Consider the following 19,964-nt stretch of genomic DNA (forward strand, 5'->3'; position numbering starts at 1 on the left):
TTTATGACTTGCCTTTTAAAAAAAATTCTATGTACAATAGTTTACAGTGTCACAATTTTAGACACTTTGTCTCCTTGTTAGCAAGACCACACATGATATATCTGCAGCCCACATGACTGATCTAGCATTTCCACTGCCTTGGTTTCTCCTTCCCAGTTTCAAGATTTAGATCATCACATAAGATCTTCTAACAAACAGTAAAACAATTTTGTACGTTTAGGCAGTTTGTGACCTTCCAATGTTGAGGCCACAGTATGACAGCATCTATGCTGTTCTCCTACCTACAGTGGTGAGCCTGGGGCTATATATCAATACAGAAATAGGCAAGAAGACTCAAGCCAGCTCTAGTTTGGAATGCCTCTGCACCTTTTCCTTCACTACATTTATTTATTTTTCCCATTGCTCAGAAACATCACAATCACCCTTCTCCTGCTTCTTCTATGGTATGTCACCAAGGCGGCAACGCCCTGTTCTCTCATCCAGCAAACACTAACCCACAAAAGATAGAATGCCAGACATAAAGATGGAAAAAAGGGTCTCTACAAAGTCTAACACTATAGTAGAGGCTTCTAGTTGCTGTTAGTGGCTACTCATTGAATGCTGCTTCTTCAGTGATAGAGATCTGGGTCAGCTAAAGTGTGTCTTCTCTCAATTGCATTTCAATTTGCTGAGTCACTTTAATGGAATTTTGTATTACTTGGCCATTAGAACTTAAATAACAGAGGACTACAAGGAGATTAATTCAGCATTTTGGAACTAACAGTGTTTGTCACGGGTAAAATTCCCTTAAGAAGCTCAGTATACCTCTATTCATACTTGTTCCTATGGGAAAAAATATCTTACTCACGATGAGCAAGCAAAAACACAACACTCCTAGGTACAATTCAAATGGCACTTCTTGCAGCCTCTTAGTTTATCAGTTTTAATGATATATCAAGTTAATCTGGTAACTGCAATGTACTGGAGATAAATTAATCTTTCAGATAAGAAACATCTAGTAGTGCAAAATAAAATAAAGGGAGTGATACTGTTCGGTCAAAGTCAAGGCATGGATTCCCTCTACTACCCAGAGTCCTAAGAAGGAGTTGATGTTTTACACTTTAACATAATCCAGCGGTCTACAGTGCCTTGGTGCACACAGAGACAGTATTCAGCAGCTTTGGTTGTTACAGCTTCCCACTTACTAGTAAGCCAGGTTTCTTCTTACAGTGGTATACCATTACTGCCATTTAAAATACTGATTGTTATGGTTAGAGCTGAACCACCTAGAGATTTTCCTCGCGACAGTTAAGGAGAGTGGCGCCATCATGCGGACATTTCTGGGAGTGAATACGGCTATGACAGCTGTTAACTACAGTGCTGAACAAACTAGCTATGGTAACAGCCAGCATCAGATTTTGTCTAAACTAGAGACACTTTGCTTGGGCTAAGCAGCTAGGAGCTACGTGTAGAAGATGCCTCTTTCTTTCTGTGGGGCAAACCTTTCTCCCTTTTCTGCAGGTATGAGGAATCCTGCCTAAATAAGGCTTTTTAAAGATCTGGGAAAAAATTACATGTTGTCTGCAAACTCCTTGCTTGTACGCCAGGCGGGATGTAGGCAGATGGGGATGAATAGGTATGAAACTGGGGTAGCTATCATCACCAAAGTCAACCAGCCAAGCTGGGGAGCAATTTATCAGGGGCCCCAGAAACCATGACACATATGGCTCTGTGCTTTGAATGGCAGGAAAGTCTGGTTCCCCAGCATGGCTGGAGTCACCCTCTGCTAATCCTGACTACTCAGGCTTAGTACTTTCGGGGAAGAATGCAGACAAGTTTTCACATCTCTTCTGTACAAGTTTCTTACATAATCTGCAGATCTGCCCCACATACGTTATCCCATAGGTACACAACCTGGCTCATTAGTTTCAGCTAAAGTGGGTCCCTGCAGAATGCTTATTTTTAAGAAGCTGGGCAGCATTCCAAGAAAACAAACGGAGAAATGCTGTGTGTGGAATGCAACCCCCCAGTACATTTTGAAGGGGTTTTTAACATCAGTAGCACAGCTGACATTTCTTAGTTTGGGATAAGCAACAGCAGACGTACTGCTTCCCCAACACCCTGAACGTTTACATTTTCCTAATAATGAAACGTTTCATCATGCTACCCCCTTATTTCCTATGAAACCCATGTTATTACACTGCCTTCACAAACTTGCAAGTGGGAAAATTCTGTTGTTATGAGTGAGTAATGTCGGCTGCCCTCCTGCCCCTTTAGCTGTGGCCTTCTGAGGAAAGCAGGGAGGGCAGCAGCCAGGCCCCCGCCTCCCGCAGCCCCATCTTCTCACCCCCCCCGGGCGCCTCACGGGGGCTCTGCCACACGTGCTCCCGGCTCCCATGGCCTTTCCTGTGAAAAACGGGCCCCCGAAAACCAGCCGACTCTGCCCAAACCCCCGAGAAACGGCTGCCCCGCCCGGGACGGTTTCCCCGCCCCGTGAGCACCGCGGCTCCGGCGGGCAGGCACCGCCCCCCGCGCCCCTCGCGCCCCACCCCCAGCGCAGCCCGCGCGCCGGGGCGGGGCGGGGCGGGGCCGCTCGCGCCCTCGCCGGCTGTTCGTGCCCGTGGGGCGGTCGCGGCGGCGGTTGCCCGGGGTCGGGGGCAGCGAGCGCAGGAGGGCAGGGAGGGAGGCAGGCAGGCAGGGAGGGCGCTGGGCAGCGCGCCGGAGGCCCCGAGCCGTCGCTTCCTCTCCGGAGCGCTGCCCAGTGCCTGCGCGAGGGGAGCCGCTGTGGTGCCGGTCGCTGAGGGGGGCAAACGCGTGAGGCGCCGTGCGTTTGTCAGCGGCTGGTGCTGTTCTGCCAGCTCATGGTTTATTTTCCGTAAATGCCTCTCCACCGCTGTGTGCAGAGCAGCCCCCTCCCACGGGGAGACTTATCTCATGGCCCACAGACATGGGAAAACAAGTTAAGCAGTCTCTGATCAGCTGAGCTGTCACCAGAGAAGATTGCTGATAGCTCCACAAAGCCTGCACTTGCCCTCCAAGACGGTGTCGTTTATTTGCAGGTGCCTGGCTGGTTAGGCAGTGAAAGGTCTGGTGCCAGGTACCCCTGGTGCCACAGCAGAGCTGTGCTGGAGGGCCAGCGCTCGTGGGGAGATGGCTGGTTGCTGAGTGGTGTTTCCATAAAACTATTGTCCCCTTGTGTAGAGTTGCAAGCCGTGCCCAGAGATATATTAAAAGAAATGTTAATGCTTTTCTTCTTCCCTTTCAGTGACAGAGAAACTGTATTTCAATAGCTCCGTGCAGTGAGCAGTACGATCATGGGGCATATGGGAGTGCTGTTACCAGTTTCACTCAAGAGCAGTTTAGACTGCAAGTGGGACAGTTAAGTGAGAGGATAAGCCATGAAGGATTTCAGTGTGGTCACAACAGGACATACCTCTTCCGTGTCTGTAACCTTACTCTCATGTCTTCCATGTGATGTTTCATTCCCTCCTCCAACTACTGCACATCTTCCATCAAGTAAGTACAGTCTCTGTGGCTAGATGTCCCTCGGTAGGACTGCGTGAACAGCAAAGACAGACGTGCTGACTGGTCATACACTGCACAGGCACGCCCGTACCGGCTGGCTGACCCAAGGCATGCACTTTATGCAGTGTTTCTAAGCTTTGTGACTTTTCTGCTCGTGCTAATGTTGTTTAACGTGTTCGATGTGTTGCGGTGTGGAGACAACTTGCCTACTCCGACAATATAGTTACCACAATAAGATAGTGTTGGGCAGTCGAGAGCTTCTGGGTGAAGATCAAAGGGCAGGCTAACACAGGGGACACTTGTGGGTGTCTACTACAGGCCACCTGATCAGGAAGTCGATGAGGCCTTCTGCAAACAGCTGGAGGTAGCCTCGATCACAGGCCCTGGTTCTTCTGGGAGACTTCAACCACCCTGGCATCTGCTGGAAGGACAACACAGCAAGGCACAAATAGTCCAGAAGACTCCTGCAATGCATCAATGATAACTTCTTGACACAGGTGGTGGAGGAGCCTACGAGGAAGGGTGTCCTGCTGCACCTTGTCCTAACCAACAAAGAAGGACTGGTTAGAGATGTGCAGGCTGGGGGCAGCCTTGGCTGCAGTGACCTGAGATGGTGGAGTTCAGGATCCTGCAGGAAAGAAGTAAGGTAATAAGCAGGATTGCAACCCTGGACTTCAGGAGAGTGGACTTTGGGTTCTCCAGAGACCTACTTGGAGGAATCTCATGGGTTAAGGCCCTAGAAGGAAGGGAGGGTCCAAGAGAACTGGTTTACATTCAAGCATCACTTCCTCCAAGCTCAAGAGTGGTGCATCCCAAGGAGAAAGAAGTGCAGCAAAGTGGGCAGGAGACCTGCACAGATGAGCAAGGAGCTCCTGGCAAAACTGCAACACAAGAAGAAAGTCCACAGAATGTGGAAGAGGGGACAGGCTACTTGGGAGGATTATAGGAATGCTGTCAGAGTATGCAGGGATGCGTCGAGGAAGGCTAAGGCCCAGTTGGAATTGAATCTGGCAAGGGATGTCCAGGACAACAGGAAGGGCTTCTTCAAAGACATCAGTAGCAAGAGGAAGACTGGGGAAAGTATGGGCCCGCTACTGAATGGGATAGGGGCCCTGATGACGAAGGCTACAGAGAAGGCAGAGTTACTGAATGCCTTCTTTGCTTCAGTCTTCACTGCAGAGGGCAGCCCTCAAGAGTCCCAGAGCCTGGAGACAAGGGAGAAAGCCTGGAGAAAGGAAGACTTTCCTTTGGTTGAGCAGAACAGGATTAGAAACCTTCTGGACAAGCTTGACATTCACAAATCCATGGTCACTGACGGGATGCACCCACGAGTACTGAGGGAGCTGGTGGATGTTGTTGCCAGGCCACTCTCCATCATTTTTGAAAGGTCAGTGGAGAACTAGAGAGATGCCTGTGGACTGGAAGAAAAACAGTGTCACTCCAGTCTTCAAGAAGGGCAAGAAGGAGGACCCAGGCAACTACTGGCCAGTCAGCCTCCCCTCCATCCCTGGAAAGGTGATGGAACAGCTCCTTCTGGATGTCATCTCCACAGATATGGAGGAAAAGAAGGTGATCAGGAGTAGCCAACATGGATTCACCAAGGGGAAATCCTGCTTACCCAACCTGATAGCTTTCTCTGATGGAGTGACTGGCTGGGTAGATGAGGGAAGAGCAGTGGACATTGTGTACCTTGACTACAGCAGGGCTTTTGACACCGTCTCACATAACACCCTCCTAGATAAGCTCAGGAAGTGTAGGTTAGATGAGGGGACAGTGAGGTGGATTGAGAACTGGCTGAAAGGCAGAGCTCAGAGGGTTGTCATCAGTGGTGCGGAGTCTAGTTGGAGGCCTGTGGCTAGTGGAGTTCCCCAGGGCTCAGTACTGGGTCCCATCCTGTTCAACGTCATCCATGACCTGGATGAGGGGACAGAGTGCCACCTCAGCATGTTTGTTGATGATACCAAGCTGAGAGGAGTGGCTGATACACCTAAGGGCTGTCTTGCCATTCAGAGAGACCTGGACAGGCTGGAGAGATGCACAGAGAGGAACCTCCTGAGGTTCAACAAGGGCAAGTGCAGGGTCCTACACCTAGGGAGGAATAATCATAGGCACCAGCACAGGCTGGGGGTTGACCTGCTGGAGAGCAGCTCTGCAGAGAAGGACCTGGGAGTGCTGGTGGATGACAAGTTGACCATGAGCCAGCAATGTGTCCTTGTGGCCAAAAAGGCCAATGGTCTCCTGGGGTGCATTGGGAAGAGTGTTGCCAGCAGGTGGAGGGAGGTGATCCTGCCCCTCTATTTCAGCCCTGGGGAGGCCTCATCTCAAGTACTGTGTCCATTTCTGGGCTTCCCAGTACAAAAGAGACATGGAGCTACTGCAGAGAGTCCAGCGCAGGGCTACGAAGATGATCAGAGGGCTGGAGCATCTGCCCTGTGAGGAATGGCTGTGAGAGCTGGGCCTGTTTATCCTGGGGAAGAGAAGACTGAGGGGGGATCTTATCAATGTGTACAAGTACCTGAAGGGAGGGTGTCAAGGGGACGGGGCTGAACTCTTTTCAGTTGTCCCGTGCGAAAGGACAAGAGGCAATGGACACAAACTGAACCACAGGAAGTTCTGCCTGAACACGAGGGGGAGTTTCTTCACTGTGATAGTGACAGAGCACTGGAACAGGTTGCCCCGAGAGGTTGTGGAGTCTCCTTCTCTGGAGATCTTCAAGGCCCGCCTGGATGCAACCCTAACATGCTCTAGGTGACCCTGCTTGAATAAGGGGGTTGGACTAGATGATCCCCAGAGGTCCCTTCCAACCTCAACCATTCTGTGATTCTGTTCTGAGAAACTGCCAACCAAGCACTGCTGATACCAAAGGGTATGCAAGTGGCTAACCTGGACTTAGGCCTACACTAACAAGGTAAGAATCTGAGGAGATGCCAGTTATTAGGTCAGCAAAAGTGGAGCCAGTGTGGTGAAAATAAAGAAGAATGGGTTGTTCACTTGGGAGGAAATGGAGGTGATAAAAGGTGAGAATTTGAGAGGGGGAAAGGGCACATAATATATGGCAGATGGTAAAACCAGGGCTGATTAGGGGTACCTGTTGGTGAGCCCCATGCCTGATCACCAAAGTTTAGAGCGGGACAGTAAACCCACTGCTTCCACCATACTCATGACTTCACAGTTAGAAGGGACTGGCTATGTTTTTACCTGGTATTGATGAAGGAATATTGAAAGTGCTCTTAACATTGACAAGGGAACGCTTGGAGGGTACTTCCTAACATCACCCCTTACTGTTTAATACAGCCAGCCATTTGTTTCATGCATGGGAAATTCTGCTTAGTGCATCAGTATGTCTGACACAAATTGTCTAAATAAATAAATAAATATTGTGTAAATAAAAATAGTTTTGTGCAAAACCAGATTATTCCTATATTATCAGCTGAGACCACCAGTCATCATTCTAAAATAAAACCTGAAACTACTCAGGTAAAATCAGAATGAAAAGTTGTACTCACCAGGATAGAAGAATGGATAAACAATACCATTACTGTTAATGTCATAAAGCAGAATAATGAAGCAAATACAAGGCAAGATGAATTTGAATAACTTTAATGCCTAATGGTACTTCAGTCCAATTTTGTTTTCACAGTCTTGTGAAAGTCTTGTAATAATTAAGAATTATAAATTAAAATATTCCTATTTTTGTTTGTGAAAAAATTTCAAAATAGGATAATTTCCCCTTGGCTTTTTTTCCCCTTAAAAATTAAATTAAATTTTAATTAAAGACTGATCTTGAAACCTAATGTTACTTTATACTTTTGTCAAATATACATTTTGATCCAATCAAGCATATCCTGTCTAGCTTCTTCAATATAAGGTTTATCCTGAGGTTTCATATCTTCTGGCTTCAACTGTGCAAACCCATGAACTTGTCCAGGATAAACTTTAATTTTATATGCAACTTTACAGTACTGTTTCAACTTCTCCTCCAGTAAGGTGATCTGTAAAAGAAAGCATTTTTCCCTTATGTTGTGTTTTTTAAAGTTTGCCATTTGTCACATCACTACATCTTTGCCTTTTCCCCATTGTCACACTTGAAGCACACTCTATTGCTCAATAGGTAAGAAATTTTAATATAACACTAGATTAGTTTTAAAATGTACAGGTGAGTCTAAGAACCCTTAATAGGTACTGCAGAGATAGTTTGGTAAGTCTCCTTGCCCTAATGAACAGGTGCATTTCCATTCAGAGGCTTAAATATGGCTTGAAACCTAATTTTTAATCAGATCAGGATCTCAAGATCTCTCATCTAAAGAGAACATATTCCCTAAATCTAAGAGATTCTCAATCCAAAATATTTTTGATTGGCTTAGTAATGAAGTTTAAGAAAACACAGGATTTTTTAGTTTATTGAATAGCAAAAAGAAAACTACTCCTGCACAATCTTCTGATGTTCATGTACACCCACACACACCCACAGTACTAATCATATGATTAGGTACCTGTATATAGGCACATTTTTGTGTTTATTTCAATTGGAATGATTCTATCTTACCATTCCACTATAACTATTTGTGCACAGGCAAAAGCTGGAGTGAAATTCAGTACCAGAGTTTAGGGGAGTGTTGGCAACTTCTATATAGCTTGTATCTATTTGTATGGAATATACAAAAGCTCCTCTGTACTACAAGTGCTACAGTCCCAATATCAAGCACTGAAAAGTTACAAAATAGGAGAATGATCACCGATTTTGTCTGTACAAGCTTAATTCTGCTGCCTATGCAGATTAGACAGTATTGTGATTTATTTCAGGTTCGTGTTATTTTTTTCACAGATCTCTATATTACTCAGTGCAGAAAATTGAGGATTTTTTAAATAAGTTTAAGAAATTCCTTACAAAAGCTACATAGATAACATTGAGGTTCGAGAGAGAGAACTTGAGGAGAAGAAGGTATGGCTTCAATGTTTAATTTCATGATGGAAAAGATTTATGAAATGTGAGAGCCTAGAAAAAGATTCTGTCATTAGAACAGGTCGACAGTGAATGAAGGAGCAGCATATTTGAGGTGTAAGTCAACATACTGAACAACACAGCCAAAAGTGAATATTGATTGGCTTCTTCATTACCAGAGAGTACTGCCAGTTCCCCAGGTAGACCCCCATTACTACATAATGAGCTATTCCAGAGGAGGTATGTTATCATTGTCATCGGAGAGAAGGAATTTAAACATTGAAGAGGACTCCAGTTTCCTGTGCACACATTTATTCAGCCTCTCTAACAAGCTTATGATAGGAGCTATGTAGAAATATAGATGGCAGTCAGAAGTCAAAATAGAGTCCACAAGTTGCAATCATCTTAGTTGAAATTCATGACCACTTTTCTGACACAGTTCATTTGGCCTTGTTGTACCCAAAAGCAGTTAGTCATTGGGTCTATATCATTCAGAAAGTTCGGCTGCTGGGCTGAAATTATTGTTATCTCTTCAAAGTCCAGACTCGTATTCAGTGGTTTAAGTAACTGACCTCTCATTCACAGCAGTAGTACCCAAGTTTCTGGTCTGTTTGACTCACATCAGTTGTGTCTCACTGCTTAATTTCAAACTCCACTTGCCCAGCCACTTGGAGACCATCACTGGTCTTTACTGCATTTCTCACCTCAAAAAAGATGCCTTTGAATAAGAAAGATCACCTCACCTCAGTAAGATATGAGGAAGTTGAAATACAAGAAAAACAATCCAAACTGTCTGATCTTTCATATCAGAAAATGTTTTCTAGCAAGCGAGGATTTCTGCTATGTAGGATAGAAGAACTCTGGGGAAAGAAAAATCATTTCTAGCACAACAGCTTACCTGATCATAAGAAATAGTGTGGTCTTTCTCACCAAAAATGAAAAATGTGGGATTTAGTAGATTGTATCTTTCTTCAGAGTCCCTAATTATTCCTATAATGTATTTGAGAAACAGTCTGTTAGTGAGGTAACATTCTTGCAAGATGAATGGCAATATCGAACACAAAATTTCTATTTATGTTTACTTCTTAAGTGTATTTTTTAAGATCAGGATAGTTTCTATTCCGATAGAGAAAAAAAGCATTTGAAAAAAAGCATTTCATTTCAGTGAAAAGAAATAATTTTTCTGGTTTACACCAGTCTTAAATTTTGACAGCAAAAAAAATGTAATATGAAAATAAATTAGGATAATTAAAATCGGCAACTCATCCTTGAGTTGAGCATTTACAGAAATCATTATAAAGCAATAACTAGACTAAAAACTATATATAGTCATATAACTCCATGTAAGTTTTCATGTGTTCTACACTACCATAGAGCGACACCCCCGCGTTTAGTTGAGGATTTTTCAGCATCAGGTGATGTACTGCCATTCCACCCCAGGAAAACCCAACGATACCGATCTTCTTTGCACCACATTGTTCCTTTAGATACTTCAAGACAACATCAGCTTCCCTAAGACATATAAACAAAAGTGAACTAAGGAATCTATAGCAGAATACATTTGACAATCTAAAAAGTAAATTGAAAGTGAGAAACACATGAAATTTTCTCCATCTACAGCCCAGATCATTTAAAACAAAAATATAATTTCAACCTGAGATCAGTGTTTCTACTTTTGAAAGGGGAGTTAACATAGCTAGTCCTAGTTTAGGGAAGTAGCCATACACAGGTGCAGGTACATACCTGAATTGTCACCTGCTCCTCTGTTTTCAAAAGAAGTAAATTTTTAATTGAATCAGTTTGTCTAGGACAGGACAACTAAATACCAGACATATCTGCAAGTAGAACAACACCTTGCATTATGGACTGTAGGAATAGATGAGCTTCACTGTGCTCTCTCTGCTGAGTCCATGTATTTAGAAAAGGAATCACCTTAGTCTGTCATTCCTGTTGTATGAGCTAATATTAAAATATCCTACCAAGCCCACATACAATAACAGCATATTAAATTAATAATTACTTAAAATTAAACTGTCAGTAACTATAATATTTAAAAAGCAGGTATTGCAAAAAATATGAAAAGTGTTTTTAAGGTACACTAGAGCAGGTCAAACTTTTAATTAATTTTTTGTTGCTGATTTCATAAATCTCAATAGTTTTATTATCTACAGAGTTATCTGTCAGGGAATTTTAAATGTAGACTGCATATATTAGTAACTGTATTTTCAAAACCCAGGTATATTAGTAGGGTTATCACAAGTTTGGTTAGACTGACAAAAACAGCAGTTTGATAATGGTATCATCCATGATCTGTGTGTCTTGCAGGCTTGCAGCTGTGGACTGCACTGTGAATGAATGGGCAGACTTTCTGAATTGGTTTGTTTGGAAGGGTACTAAGTCATGTGTGCATTAACAGGACTCCTTGTGCTCTGAACATCTGCCCATGTCCTTGAAGTCTTAACTCATTAAGACAGTGCCTACATATCTGTACGCTACAGATAGGAATTTTTTAGGTAAATGTTATCCATTTGTCTTTTCAAAAAATTTAGTCACACAAGTACTGCAGCTATATGGTCAAAAGCTGTGCTGAGAGGTGTCAGAGTTAGGCTGTGGGCACTGGGACCTCCTGAAAAGATCACAGGAATATTTTGTGGCTTACAAAATGGCAGCTGAGTAATTGAGTGTCACTCTGTCCACTATTATCTTCTGAAGTTCTAGACTGTGGTAATAGACACCACAATAATTTGCCGGAAACAATAATGCCTCCCATATTTCAGGTAAGGTTTGTTATCGACACTGCTGTGATCTACAGATAGCAGTCCCTCTATTACATGTATTGATAAAATCAGTATCATTTATCAGGTGTATCTCAGTTTTGGGGCAATCTTGCAAATTTTGATCTGGTGCTGCTCAGGAGAGTATTATCTACAAGGGAGAAGGCAAGGATGGGCAAATGACAATTGGCAGATTACACAAGGGCTCTCTGAAGAGTTTTCCTCCTTATCCTGAGGAAGCGGAGGCAGTGTCAGCACATCTGTGTGAGAGTGCTGGTAGTTCATAGCCTGTGAAATACTGGCTATGGGCTTGTGCAGTCAGTACAACATAGTTAGGAAAGGGCCCAGGAAAACAAGACTGAGACAGGAACAATAAGTGGAGTGATAGGTAGGGCAAATGATCCTTTCCAAATCCCAAGATGGTGCCTAAAGCCATAGAAGAACCACCCAGAAAGAGCAATCGTGTATGCAGCCAGCTTGCCCTGCTGCAAGGTGCTGCTTTTAACATTTCAGAGGCACACAAATTCCCCTTGTTTGCTGCATGCTCTTTAAAATTCAAGCACAAATGTACATCTTACCTGTCTACTTTCATAGGATCATGATCTTTCATCCAGTCAGCAAAGTCAGCCCAATGATCAGTAGTTTTCCAAGGCTCCTTCCCCTTGAGGAAATCTGGGCAGATAGCTCTGTGTGAGACATAGAACCAAGTCAATCTTCAGGTCCAGATGGGAAGAAACTATGCATGTCTGAATGGTTTTTAATCTCTTTTCTATCCCAGAGTACTCATCTATATGATTGCTATCTGAATCATAATCTAATAATTTATTCTGGTAAACAGCAGAGCTAAAAATGTATGTCCTTCTATGGGAAAAAAAAAGAAAAAAATCCACAAATGAACTCCTTATTTCCATAGGCATACTTAATACAGCAGCAACAGGATTTAAAAAAGAACCCTCTTGATTCTGTATAAACACATTGACTTAGTAAAAGCTAAAGCAACTATTAGTATTGGTTGTACTCCAAAAGGTTTAGTTTTGAAAAGCTTATACAACTTAGACACATACACAGACATTTTTTTGTCTGTGTGTAAAAGATAGACATGTCCATCTTTTAATCACCCACAATGCCAGATAAGCACAAACGCTGCCACTTCGTGACTGTCCTTGTACCTTTTTACTCAGGTGGCCATTTGTGATTGGTCTATTTTAGTAGCTTTGATGCAGTTGCCTCCTGGGAACACCTCATCCCTTTGTGTTCTGTTCACTCAGACTAAAACGGTATGGTTGCCCCAGGCAAACGGAGAACATCATGTGCTATGCTTAACTCTGGGCCTAGTGACCTATTTCTTAAGAGTGAAGACAGTTGCTTACATGTATCCATGAACTGCTACTAAGTCAGCTATGTATCTCATGTCTGGAAAGCGCCATCCAAATATATCATGAATCACAAGCACAGCTTTGTCTGTGAAGAAAGATGGTTTACAAATGTATGCCTTGATGTGCTCAATTTGTACTTCCTGTCCAAGGCACCTGTATTGAGATCTTTCTCCACTATCATATAGGAAATGATTGGCCATTTTGAAACCTAAAAAAAAAAAAAAGATAATCTGTTAATACAAGATTAAAGTAAATGGGAAAACGTGATCTGCAGAATGTAGTTTTGTAACTTCTGTAAGTAACTTTCACCTCTATGTCTGAAAGAAGAAAGTAGAAAAACTCAAAAGCAATGTTCTAATGCAGAATAGTTCTTAATCTATTATATGTTACTGAGCTGAAAAAAAGCAAAGTTAATCAATCACAAACAACATATATGTGCAGGTACTGACTATAATACCACGTTTGTTTTGCTCTCTTGTAACTCTATCAATACTGGTGTGAAGCAGCTGCTTCAAATGTTATTTTCTCCCCAGACATATGGAGAGAATGATCAGTCCTGGCAGTCATGTGTGTCTTCATACAGAATCACATGCTGGTTGCACTGAATTATGTGATGGGTAAGGACCAGAGCACTCAACTGCTATCGTGTTCAGTGCTTCTTTCAGTGCTGCTCCCTACTAGCTATGTGTGTGTTCATAGCAGCTACAGATCATCACAGCTGTTCTGGGACCCCATGAATCAGCTGTAATTAGTGAACAGCTGCAATACTGCTTTGCAAATTAGATTCCAAGGCCTTCCATAGTTCCTCAAAAGGGAGTGCAAGAAAACAAACACAGGTACAAGTTACATTCAAAATATTTGGGCTTTCAGGAGAGTATTTGTCTCTTCTCCAAAAATAGCAGTTACAAACAAGACACTAGCTGTGCCAGAGAGATTAAAGTCAAAAGTCCTTCCAGTTTTATATCCCCGGAACATGGAATGGACTGTGGAAAAAAATAGAATGTGATCCTGTAATTAAAAGTAGTGTTGTAATGCATCTGTACAAGGAACCCAATTAAGTCTGCAAGAACAGTGTTAACTGTAGCATTTTCCAGCCACACGCTGACATTGAAACAGTTCTTGGGGACATGTACCCACACCCACATATACATTTTGACTTTCTCAGCTTCATAATTTCTATATCAACCTATTACTTCTGCTAGAGTAGTAACACGAGTTTCAGAAAACTTTCTAGCCATCTTGGAAAGGCGGAAATTTTCTCATGAAAGTAAATGTTCATCAGCTCTCCATTAACCACAGCAGCAGAGAACTAGGTCTCGCCAAGTAATGGGAAAGCCTAGATAATATGGACACACGGTAAACTGTGATGCACATAGATTTAACAACAGGGAGTCAGTCTTGCAGAGACTTTGCACAGCTTTCTTGTGCCTACACAGTGCTTCCCAGCTTGCATAATTAACTGAGGTTCAATGACAGCATCAAACTTTTTCTATGCATTTATATTACCTTCTACCCAAGGTAATCAGCATTCCCAAAGTATAATACAGAGACACTATTCTTCTTCATCCTCTGCCAACCCTGGGGCTGCTGTCATTAGATCTGGTAGGGCTAGCACTGAGCTTGAACAAATATGCCTGATTACTCCTGTAACTCCCAGCTATAGGAGTGTGGGGTAGAGATACAGAAACTGGATGAATGCAACTCTGCTGATTCTGGAATTAAGCTGCTTCAGAAATATCCATGAGAGGAGTGATCTTGTGATCTGAGTAATCCTGCAGATAACTGAGAGATGATTACATTTGTTAATTGTTTCTCCTACCTTGCTCAACATCTGAACAGCAAGGTTAGTTCTAGGAAGCATGGAGTAGCCTGATCTCCAGGACTCAAAACTCCATGGTTTTGTCATCTTATGAAAGTAGTAGTTGTAACATTCCTATTTAGGTCCCTCATAACAGGCCTACAAATGCTTGAGTCATCTGTTTATGCAAAAGTACTTTCTACCTCATTTCTCTTAACCTAAGATTAATCATCGTGTTGAAATGTTAAGATACTGCTTGGAGAATTCACAGGCATTCCCCAAAACAGCCAGCTCTGCCAGCTTCTCAGATGGCAGCCAGAATCTTACCTCACTGAGGGCTTTCATTCAGAAGGGCACAACCTGTGGTGTCCCCTTCAAGGAAGTAGTGTTTAGGAGGCATTAAGCTTTGTAGTAGTTGTGAAACAGCCTACTGTATATATTTTGGTTGCTTCCCAGAAATCATTTATTTGGCCTATCTAGATTGATTCTTAGCCAGCTGCCTCTTCTCCAGGCTGTGAAGAATGTTAGTAAATAGTCAGCCACACCTGACCGGCTTGCGAGTCTTTGATGGGATCCTGTTTAGTCAGAAACTTTATTTGCTCCCTCCCACTGTGTGGCATGGTGAAGCAACAGTGTAGGATATTTCCTCTCTCCTGCCTCACCTCATTCCTTCTTCCCACCAATCTTATCCATTATGCTTTTCCTTTTCCTGCTTTTCCCGTGCCACAATTCCAAGCAGGCAGAACCTTTTTGCCTTTATACTCTGGTTCTTATTGCTGAGCTCTATCACAGAGACATGAGGTGTGGCAGAAAGCTAGGAATAGGCAAAACTGCTGCTAACAGGGAAAAAGCAATGATATCTACAAGTCTGCTGTTGCCCTGCTTCTTAAGAGAAGGCTTTCTTACAGCTTCCCCTTCTCACCGGTTCTTCCGCTGTTGTTGCTTCTTTGAGTTTCTCACTATCATTTAAGTCTTCTGCAAGTAACATAAAAGCTAAAGAGAGTTATTTAGTATTACCACAAAGCAAAGGTGGGCTCCATTGGGCTGTAGAACAGACCCAAACTACTCATTTTTAAGAGGTAGGAAATAGCACAGTTAAATCTTGCTGAATCTTAATTTTCAATAGAAAGAAACAAATTCTTCCCTGAGAAATGAGGGTAACATCCTTTAAAACACAACCATGTACAACTGAGGAAAAGACAATGATATCTTCCACTTCTCAGAAAGTAAGTATGAGCAAGGGACCTCAAATTGCCTTGCCTTTTGCTAACACCTCTGACTAGTGATTCCAAGATGTAACATTTCTGCCTTCTTTCCTGAGTCCAGTGATAACATTTCAGGATTGAAATAAATTACTGCTGGGGTTTACATGCTTCAATGGACCAAACAAGAAAAGGAATGGGAATTCATTACTGTAAGGGCAAAAAAGAATGATTATAGTCTTCTAATCTAATCTCGCTACTGCTAGACATAAATTGCTTTCCAGTAATTCAGATAGAAAGTGTCCAAACTGTGAATGAAGTAGGATGTCTCTCCCAAAGTCAGATAGTCTTAAAAGCTTCAGGTGAACATACTACCTCCCTTGCTTATTTGTGCCAAGGTATGAGCATATTTAGAATGAAAAATATGCTTTTAAATATAGGAGCTACTGTCAGAAAGAAATAAAGTAGAATAAAATCAGTGACAAAGAGGATCAGAGAAGGGAAGAAGAGAGAAACAACAGGCAGAAATAGTTGTGTTCCCAAGGCTGAGCATCATTTCTTTCAGATGATGCTGGATAAGACAACAGATGCCATCATTAAGGCACCTATTAAGAAAAGGATAATACCTAGGATAAAAAACAATTATTTCAGTATTAAACAAAGCCATGGACCTGTGTGCACATCATGGGAGATATGCTGGGAATCATGAGGTGTCCTCAGAACTGCTACTGTGCCACAGCTCACAGCAGACATTCAGAATGGAATTCGTCTTTCCCAAAGTTGACAACCTTATCCACTCCTTAGTACTTCTTTGTGCAGCTTTTTACTGAATCCAAAATGAAGGTCTTTCTTTAACAGTGATTTTTTCCTGCAATATTTTGTGCATTTTCAAAGAGATATTTCTAATTGCTTAGCAATTTCAGATTTCTCCCATTCAATGCAGTTGAAAGTCTTTCTCTGCTGCTAACTCCACCTTTGTGGATCAGTTTGCCATCACATACCTGCAGTACTGGATTCTGTTTTAGCCCAGCTCGCTGCTTCTGTTCAGTGAGATACCAGCTAGATTTCTCTAAACACAAAAAGAAGAAAACCAGCTCCGCTGACAGTGTTGCTCCTCCTGCTGCTGCTGCCTATCCAGTTCCCAGATGCTGTTAAACTCTTCTGTGAATTTTGGAATTGGGAGCTGAGGAGGAGTACTCCAGCCAACCAGACAGGAAGGGGTGGAGACAGACCATGCAGAGAGGCAGGGTTCAGTAAGCTCCACTTGCCTTTTACTTCACCTTTTGTTATTTGTTATTTCAAGAGTTTAGAAAGCAAGATGCACACTGATATTTGCTAAACAGCACTTACATTTTCATGCCTTTAAAGTGTAATTCCTAACAAAACAGTGTGGAGAAATTGAAAGGAAGACTGATGAGTCTTCTTAGCAACGTGCCTCAGTTTTCTGTTAAAATTTCCCTTCCAGACCTGTGCAATACAAAGTTAATGATATGTGTGATGTAGCTATTTAAGATACTGGAGAACCTCTGGACCTCAGCATTTATAGCTGAGACATTTATCATCAGTCATGTATTTCCTGGTGCATTGTTAAGTTCAGAGATGCATTTTCTTACAGTATGTTCATGCACTTTTATTGCCAAAATAATTGTCTTTAATGGAATTTGTGCTGAATTAGGATGAATCTTTCCTGGCAAACTTAATAGCCTAAAAGATTTACAGAAATCTCCCCAGCACATAGATTAAATCTATTTCAACCACACCCACAAGTATTCCCAACAAGTCTAAAAGTGTTCCAGGTAACTTTTGATTAGACTTGCTTTCAACAAGTTAGAAACATCTGACTCTGAACTGCTTATTGCTGATGGTGACTTGTTGAAATTTTCCATTCTCACTTTTGTAATGGCCATGTATGCAAGGACTATTAGCTTTGCCTTTGGATTGATACCTTTTATGTGTTTAATTTTCTTCTCGTGTGTGTGTGTATGTGTGTGTATGTGCTTGTGAGTGTGCATATGTGTGCAGAGATGTTGGGGAGGAGAAAAGAAAGAGACAAAAGAGCTGAAAGAAAATGACAATGTTATTTCAAAAAATGATCAATAAATAATTTTTTTTCCTAACTGTATACAACAAGCCCCAGAATGGCTCTGTAGATCTTGAGCAGTACTTTTTGTAGTAGTGACTTTTTTGCAATTGAGAACCATGTAATACGGGTTAGATAGTTGGATATATTAGATTCAGTTCACCCAAACTTTAGACATGCACAACATGGATGTCTATATGTCAGCTACATGTCTACACTCCTACAGTTGTCATTGGGATTTAGAGTGTGATTCACACTCCATAGGCATCTTCTGTAGGATGAAATGAACAGTCCCCTACATGCCACCAACTGTACTGATCAAATCATCACTGATTTTAATGGCAGCCTACCCACCTACCCACCTAGTAGATTACTGAACTGCACATCATAGACCAGGCAAGATGAGTCCCACCTCTATGCTGCTGTGCGAGCTACATGCTGCTGAGAATTAAGGCTTGTCACAACTAGACACAGAAGGTGGGTTTTTTATGTCCTGTCATACCCGTGAATAGCTTTGTGTATAGGAGTTTAAGAAACCTTTAAAAATACTGCTTGTGTTTCAAGGGAGGGTAAGGAGAGACATCACTGAGAACAACCATTTTATACTTTGATCTTAACAGAATCTGTCTTGAGTTCAGTCTAATCCCATCTGAGTGTGCATCTTGCAGTCAAATTCACAAGACTGAAGTACTGTTTTCCTACCATGACCTGCAGGGTTAGGGTCCATGCAAGCTGCAGTGCACTGTTGGAATGGAATGGGGCAGCACAGCCAGGTATCTGATGTGACATGTAATTGTGAATGTAAACTTGTTTTCATGCCTCACATCTCTTTGGAGGTGGTTAGGGTGAGAGCAAAGGACTAGCTCTGATATAATGCATGCCTTTACCTGCACACCGATTATGTTTGACGTGCAAACTCCAAATCACTTAGGTCTCATACGTGAGAGTTTATCACCTTCCCCATAAGACAGAATCATCCCTATAATGGACTCCAGGGGATGGAGTTCATTGCACACATATACTTCCTACAGTCTCAGGCAAGTTATAAATTTAATTTCTATGCCTGTGGTGAACTTCTCTATTTTTAGAGTTTCAAAAAAAAAAAAAAAAAAAAGCCAAGGTTTGGAATGAGCACAACAGGCTCACTTGTTCAAACAGACCTTGCTCCGTTACCTGGAAAACAGCTGCTTCTCTGTTTTTTTTTTTTGTTTGTTTGTTTGTTTGTTTTGTTTTGTTTTGTTTTTTCTTGTTTTTCCTTGAAGGTTAGCACCAATGTAATTGCTTCTCTTGTTTTTACAAAAGTGGTTGTGGTACAGTGAGTTCTCCTGGGTGTTTACTGCATTTTTAGCTGTGTGTTAACATAAGAAACAAGACCATAGGACGTGCAAGCCTGCTGGCCTGGGGCAAAATAGAAGGGTATTTTCTCCCAGATAGCTGCAGTAGACAGAGACCCAGAAAGACAGGAGTGCAATTCTGGCCTCTAGTGCAAAAGGGAAAGAATCTAATGGTAGAGACCAAGCGACAAGCTTAAACATGTCTCATTTACCTTCACCTAGGTATTTCGAGTGCTGCTGGTAGCAACAGACTGGTCAGAAAGTTGAAACCATAACAAATGCTATATTTATGTTGTGAAAAAACTGTTCAAAGCAACCTGATGAGTGATGCTGTGCTTGCAGCCTCAGCCTACAGACACTACAGACAAGGGAACAGGGATAGCGAGGTACCCCCTCACCTGTAGAAAGAGTTCACTGTGGTTTTGTGGGCAATAGTAGCCCTGTAAAAAGGTTACTACTGTTGAGGATATCTCGTAGTGGCAGCCAGTAAGAAGCTAGTGGAGAGGCTAGTAGGAAATCTTAGGGGAGAGGCATGGTTGGATAGAGGACAGAACACATCTGCTCTGCAGGATGCACTCTATGCCCAGTATAGGCTCTGTGCCTGGGACCTCAGCTGAGTAAAAGGTGTCCTGTGGGACTTGATATTTGGCTAGCAAACATGAAAGGAATGTGGCTACAGGAGGGGAGCATAGCTAGTCCCTCTCAGGCAACTTCACGAGGAAGAGAAGGCCTAATTAGTACTCTTGTAATTTGGAGATGTGTTTGTGTTTCTTGTTTCTATGTTATTCTTTTCCCTCTATCCAGTAAAATGCTGTGTAACTAAACTCATCTATTGAGTCATCACTTGTGAGTGAAGAAATATAGTTTAACAATCTGGTTTCATTTTCCAGGCTTCTTCTGGCTTGAGGATCTACTCAGTGTTTAAATAAAGACCTTTGGAAATTGAATCAACTC

The 19,964-nt window shown here is 42.4% G+C and overlaps 1 protein-coding gene across 1 annotated transcript; it reads right to left on the reverse strand.

Annotated features, from left to right (window-relative positions):
- Positions 1-7,316: 7,316 nt before the first annotated feature.
- On the reverse strand, positions 7,317-12,796 carry LOC134136227 (carboxymethylenebutenolidase homolog). The gene is made up of 5 exons (XM_062567992.1): positions 12,591-12,796; positions 11,799-11,906; positions 9,816-9,958; positions 9,345-9,436; positions 7,317-7,496 (listed from the first exon to the last, which is right to left on the reverse strand). The coding sequence occupies exons 1-5, from the start codon at positions 12,794-12,796 to the stop codon at positions 7,317-7,319; spliced, it is 729 nt and encodes a 242-aa protein (XP_062423976.1).
- Between the last annotated feature and the right edge of the window lie 7,168 nt (positions 12,797-19,964).

Source organism: Rhea pennata, chromosome 2, assembly GCF_028389875.1.
Source record: "Rhea pennata isolate bPtePen1 chromosome 2, bPtePen1.pri, whole genome shotgun sequence".
Classification (NCBI taxonomy): Eukaryota; Metazoa; Chordata; class Aves; order Rheiformes; family Rheidae; genus Rhea; species Rhea pennata.